The following is a 6,912-nucleotide window of genomic DNA, read 5'->3' as shown; positions in this document are numbered from 1 at the left end:
TGGAGTTTATCGTCAACCACGAAGAATCAGATTGTTTCTTGAATAATTGCTTATCCTCCCATTCCAGTTTTGGATAACTGTTAGCTACAACATAAAGATTAAATTGCACACCGTAAAATAGGCTAAAATACGTTGCACATATATTCAAGATTTCCAGGACCCTGGAGCAGAGATGCATATGTTCTAAGAGCATGTAAGCTCTCAAGGGGCTTTCCTTGCTTGATGGTATTAACAGTCAATTCAATTTTTGTCGCTTCATTTGAGAGCACCTATCAGCGCACCTGTTCGCAAAAATATCAGTGGGCGACTGGAAATTACGATTCGTAAGACATCCGCAGTGGTTGGGTGTTAGTAAAAATATCCGTGGTATAAAAGCACTCGCAAGAAATCCGCCGAACTGTTCGCAAGAATGTCAACGGACCTTTTAGAGTTGTTCATAACCATGAAACAAGCACTAAACCAGCAACAAATAACAAATAGCTTTGTCCACAACCCTTTGAAGATAATCAAGTAGGAAATGTTGTTTCAGTTTCAGTAGGATCAGCTCTAATTAACATTCTCTTTTGGTTCGTTTCAACCCATTTACTTATTACTGCAAGCCAAGTCTCACGTATGAATACTACTAGAATACTGCCAATGATCCATTTCCTCAACACTTCCCCAATAGATCCGAAGGTCTTAGAGAATAGCCTCAGAGTCCGCAAATAGACGCGGCGGTAGAAACTCAACAATGCGAGCAGGATTTCGCTCTGATTTGTTGTAAAAGTGCATCCTCACTACAAATGCTCTTGATTTTGAAAGACCGTTGACAAGAGTAGGTGAAGGCCTTGTATCACGATCAAAACAAGTCTATTTTAATCGAAAATGTCACGTAGCGCTTCATCTGCCTTTCCATCTCCTCGGGTGTTTATCTCATCAATAAAAAAATATTGGAAACGTTACAATCCCTCTTAAGGTTTACCTTTTGGTAGCAACAGGCTGTAAAAACTTACATGTACAATACTGAGGCTTCAATTTATTCGCTTTTAGGGTCTGTGGTGCCATCTAGACTGTGTTTCATGTGTTTCAGTCGTTCAACACATCATGGGGAACGTGTTAGCTAGCTTACCTGTTACTTATGTTCATCTGAAATTTCAGCTCCAATGAAGGCCAAACATTCGATCCGTTCACCCGTCGAACTCGAATCGTTGAGATCTCTGAACCTAGTCAACCGGAACGGCTGAACCGATCTCTTCTCCTCACCGAGATTCTTCCGGAGGATCTCCCCGACAACCAAGGGATCTATTTCTTCGAGACCAACACTGGTCGACCTTCACTGACCTCAGTGGATGAGTGCGCCTTTGAAAGCGCCGCCCGGTTGAACCCCCAAGCTAAAATCTTTGTCCTCGTGGACAAAAGGAACCACCACATCGCAGCCGGTAAGATTATGTTAAAAGTCGGATGCACCTGGTCAATATGCCAAAGACACACATCCAGATGGTGGTTTCATAACGTCCCATTTGTTCATTTGCACACATGGTCATGNTCAGTCGTTCAACACATCATGGGGAACGTGTTAGCTAGCTTACCTGTTACTTATGTTCATCTGAAATTTCAGCTCCAATGAAGGCCAAACATTCGCCCGGTTGAACCCCCAAGCTAAAATCTTTGTCCTCGTGGACAAAAGGAACCACCACATCGCAGCCGGTAAGATTATGTTAAAAGTCTGATGCACCTGGTCAATATGCCAAAGACACACATCCAGATGGTGGTTTCATAACGTCCCATTTGTTCATTTGCACACATGGTCATGCGCCAATTGTAGATGCCTGTGCAATACATAGATTGGTAGCCAAGACGGGATTGCACGACAAATTCATGAAAGACCGGGGGGAAAACCGAGAAAATTGCACGCATGGATTGATCGGCAAAGACGGTCAATTGTAAGACAAGGGCCTCCCTGTGGAAAAAGAAGTAAGAATGGAAGGTCTGGAAACCACTAGCATTCCAAAGAGGCCGTAATCGCAATGAAATCAGATGTTACACTTATTTCACGGATCGTTAGGCAATTCCAGGGCATTTTGGACGTGTCTAGAAATCGGAAATAGAAGCTGATGATGGGACGATTTAGCCTTAAAATGTGCGATACATGTTCAGCGTTCAGTGTGACCAAAAAGTTGTTACAAACTGGTGAGAAACTGGAATCCGAGAAGGTTTCATCTGGTGCTCACGTAGATTTGAATCACCTTAACACTGAGTGCGGCGTTGAGGACCATGATTATTTATGAAGTGTTCCAATTTGTTTACTAATTACACAGAATGTTTCCAGATTATGGTAACGCATACAGGTCCAGTATTTGGCCATGAAACTTTAATTTTTCCGGGGGGGCACAATTTGAGATGAATTTGTACGAGTAATCGCAAAATTTTCCTCTATAATTTGGTATACGGCACCGAAAGCGAGAAAACATCCAAATCTAGTTTATGAAAGCCAGTGATTACTCTATTCCTAGTTTTCTTTGATTATTTGCTCTGCTTGAAAGATAAATGAAAACTCGAGCCCTGATCATTAGCTATTTTTCCTTTTGAAGATTTTTTCTATTCTTAACATTTCTATCCTCGTATTTCATCGGTTTGTTTGATTGTTAGTTTATCTGTTTGTTACGGAGGTAGATGGCCTGCCATCTGATGATGGGGGTCTTAATTGAGAGCCAATGATCAAATTTAACATTAATTCTTATCTTACCCTCGGGGATGACCACAGGTTCGCCCAGTCAACGTGTTAAAGCTTTACTTATTTTACTCTTGCCACCCGGCTTTACTTTTTACAGCTTTGCTTTACCGTCAAGCCCGGAATTGAACCACGCAAAGCGAATGCGAAAGTGGGGGCTTCACCAATACCCTATGGCTGCTAGCCTCCCATCTTTCACGTAGAAACCCAGGAATTTTCCCATAGCCACTATAAGCCAATGTTTATAAGACATTACGAGTACGTGTCTAATAAATGGACCCCTTATCGTACAAAGCGCTCAGGAAGCGGCACTTCATTTCTAAATTGTGGTCAAAACAACAGAAGCTGCACTGCAAGACTGGAAATTCCAAGGGAAAAAGCTGCACCTTTTACAGAGAAGAGTAAATGGCAAATGTGAGACTGGGTAGTGCAATATGGCATATAGGCACTGGAATGGAATGCTACATACACCATTTTGACCAACCCACAAATTTTTCTTTTCATTTGAGTGAAATCAGTCTGATTTGATGGTTTCATTGGTGAGTTCACTTAACATAAATACAAGTAGATAGTAAAAGGGGACTCTAATCATACTTTAAATTTTATTTTAAACTCAACAAGGTACCCACCTAGATTTTCAACCTCAACAAGGTTGATTTTTTAGTTTAACCTCAACAAGGTTGATTTTTTTAATCCAACCTCAACAAGGTACCCACCTTGATTTTCAACCCCTATATGCTTGAATTCAATTGAACCTGAACATGCTGTAAAACAGATTTTAACCCAAACATGGTTAAAAAGTCTTTACAACCACTTTCAGGTTGAAAATAATCAACCTAAATAAGGTTAAAATTAAACTTAGTAAATAATCATCACCTATATTTTGACCAGAAAAAAATTCCCCTTATTATATGGTTCATAGTGAAACATACTAAAAAGCGGTTTTGATGCCCCAAAAAATTGACTTAAGGATAAAAAATCTATAATAAAAAAACAAATGGCGGAAAATATACCAAATCTAGAAACACTTGAATCTATAAAAATATCAGAATTAAGAGCAATAACCAAAGCACATAAAATTCCTAAAACATGGAGTTTGAATAAACGTGAATTAATACAAGCAAAAGACACTTTTTTTCAATTCAAATGTGAGTGTAGCAAGAAGCGCTTCACAAGCACATGGTACAGCTCTGCAAAACCAACAACAAGGTTTTGATAGATTTGATAAAATGAATACAGAAGATTTAGAAAACTATGTCAAAAATGTTTTAAAAATCAAAATTAAAGCTGCTACAAGACGAACCCTCATTTATGATTCAGCTAAAAATAAAATGGTCATCTCTGCACCAAGATGAGAGAAATTGCTAAAAAATTAAACATTCGTGGAAGTACAACGAGAAAAAAGGATGGTGTAAGAAATTTATCACAGGATAAGATAGCAGCGAGCGGCGCTTCACTTTTAAATCCACGAAATTTAAGTGAACAAGATGTATCTGATCTTCTGAATATCTTTGCAGTCCCTTTAAAAAGTAATGAAGTCAGCAAAGAAGATAAAATAAAAAGGATGATAAAATTGATCAATAAACAGAATGGACAATTAATCAATAGAGATGTAGATTTGGAAGAACTGCCAATGAATAAATTGACCAATAATGAATTAAAATCAGTACTTAAAAGAAGAGGAATTAATTTGCCAGAAAAAGAAGCAAAGGGGAAAATTCTTCAAAATGTATCTAGAGAAGATGAATTTGAAGGGATGGGGAGATTGTATACAATCATTAATGATGATATAAGCCAAGATTGGATGGCAGATGTAAATAACATTTTTGAAGATGAAGAAGATGTCCTTATAGTTATGCATCAAGATGTCCATGAAAGAGGGCAAATATCTAATATTACTACAATAAAAAAAGATTTTGAAAATCGTAAAACTAAAGATATTATTGAAGTTCATTTTTCTCAGGCTTATCCAGTTTTATATTCTGATATTTCGGATTATCTAAAATATATGTCAGACACCATGATCCACAAATTGGATAATTATGAAGGGAGAGGAAGTGGACTGATTTACAGTGGAATACAATTTAATAAATTGAAAAACAGCAAATGCAATCCTTTAGCAACTGCAGCATATATTCCGTTATCTGAAAAATTAAGCAAAACTAAGGCATACTTGAATGTAAAAACAATAATGAATGTTGTTTTAAATATGCTTTAATATCGTTATTACATCCAAAAAGTATAAATTCAGAACGACCAGGTCCATATGAAAACCATTTTGATGAATTTGATTGGAATCCTTTGAGTTTCCCATTCAAACTAGAGAAAAATAAGCAAAATTTACAAAAAATTGAACTTGTCAACCCAGACATTCCCCCCTCTGTTTATACATCAATTTTTAGAAGATGGAACTTATACATCCCCTATTCCAATATACACTTCTTTGAAGAAAATATATGATCCAAATAAGACAAGGAGAGAGTCATATTGTAGGAATAAGACACATGTCAAGGGCTTTGAAACATCTCACAAAACACAAAGCAAAGTATGATTTCATTTGTCCAAATTGTTATGCTTTTAGATCTACATTAGAGTTGTGGCCAGAACATAATAAATATTGTGTGAATACTGAAGGAATCATTCAAATGCCAAGTAAGGCATGTAAAAAGCATGAAAAACATGGTATGAAAATAACATGTACAGAGTGCATTCAGAAGAACATTATTAAATTTGAAGACTTTTATAAACAACAAAATCATCTTGTTACAATTTATGGAGATACAGAGGCAATGAACATCAAAGTAAATTTATGTAGGAAGTGTAATGCGTCTGCTACTGAAGAGCATATCAAAGAATGTAAGACTAATTGCATTATTGAATCAAAACAACAATTATTATCCTTTGGATTACATGCAATCATAATAGATGAGTATCAAGACATATTTCCTAGTCTAAATCTAAAGATTTTTATGGCAGACAATAAAAGATGAGTTCACATGAATTTCATGCAGATATTAAAAGAATATGTTAGTAAAGTTCAAAAGATAATTGAAGAAAGATATATACATCACAATTATGATACAACTGGGGTAAATCAAGATAAATGTCATATATGTAAAGGACGTCTAGGAGAAGACAAAGTTATTGATCATGATCACCTAAATGGTAAAATAAAAGGAATGGCTCACAGTCACTGTAACTTTTCATATACATTAAAAGGGAAAGCTATACCAGAAATATTTCACGATTGAAAAAATTATGATGGAAAAATGTTGATTATATTAATTCATATGAAAAATTGAAGGAAACAAAACTACCACCTAAACAATTTTTTTTTCAACCAATTAACTCAATCTCACATATCTGAAAGTGATTATGAACATGCTATAAAAGTTTGGAAAGTATTTGACATGAAAACACTTCAAGACTATCATAATTTATATTAGAAAACTGATATTTTACTATTAGCAGATGTTTGTGAAGCACATAAATCATTAGCTATGAAATATTATGATTTAAATCCTTGGTGGTATATTACAACACCTTCTTGGACTAGCTTGGAGAGCAATATTAAAGAAAACAAATGTAAAATTAGAACCTTTATTTGATGTTGATATTTATAATTTCATCATGAAAGCAAAATGATTTCATATTGTCCAAAGAAACATGCCAAGGCAAACAATCCAAATATTAAGGATTATGATCCATCACAACCAGAAACATATATTCCATACATTGATGCTAATAATTTGTATGGTTGGGCTATGTCACAACCACTACCGTCATCTGGTTTCAAATGGGTTGATGAGAGTGAATATAGTTCTATTTTAAGTAGATTAGATATGAATAAACCTAATAAAACAGAGGGTTATACTCTTGAAGTGACTCTGAAGCTACCCCAAACCAGACATTTTGAATATTCAGATTTTCCTTTATGTCCAGAACATATAAAGCCCCCATGCATTCAACACATCTATACAGGAAATTCCAAAGATTGTGCAGAATGTAAGAAAAAAATATAAAGCTTATAAATCATTGTTGAGTACATCACAATTATGTAATTGACAGTGGATATTTAAAAGTAGCTTTAGCTCATGGAGTACAACTTATTAAGGTTCACAAAATATTAACATATAATCAGGTAACTTGGATGGAGAAATATATAAATTTCAATACAGAGAAACGAAGTGCGGCAAAAGATG

General features: G+C 35.6%; 1 protein-coding gene across 1 annotated transcript in view; it reads left to right on the top strand.

Moving 5' to 3' along the window:
- Nucleotides 1–1,418, top strand: part of LOC131882595 (alpha-1,4-N-acetylglucosaminyltransferase-like) — a gene marked incomplete at its 3' end in the record, with an annotated part of 2,930 nt that extends 1,512 nt beyond the window's left edge. The window contains 1 exon segment of the mRNA XM_059229795.1: nt 1,138–1,418. Coding sequence (XP_059085778.1) covers nt 1,138–1,418 — 281 coding nt within the window.
- Nucleotides 1,419–6,912: the final 5,494 nt, after the last annotated feature.

The sequence above is a fragment of the Tigriopus californicus genome, chromosome 6, assembly GCF_007210705.1.
Source record: "Tigriopus californicus strain San Diego chromosome 6, Tcal_SD_v2.1, whole genome shotgun sequence".
NCBI classification, from domain to species: Eukaryota; Metazoa; Arthropoda; class Copepoda; order Harpacticoida; family Harpacticidae; genus Tigriopus; species Tigriopus californicus.
The sequence above is the reverse complement of the archived record's forward strand: the minus strand, read 5'-3'. Positions and strand labels throughout refer to the sequence as shown.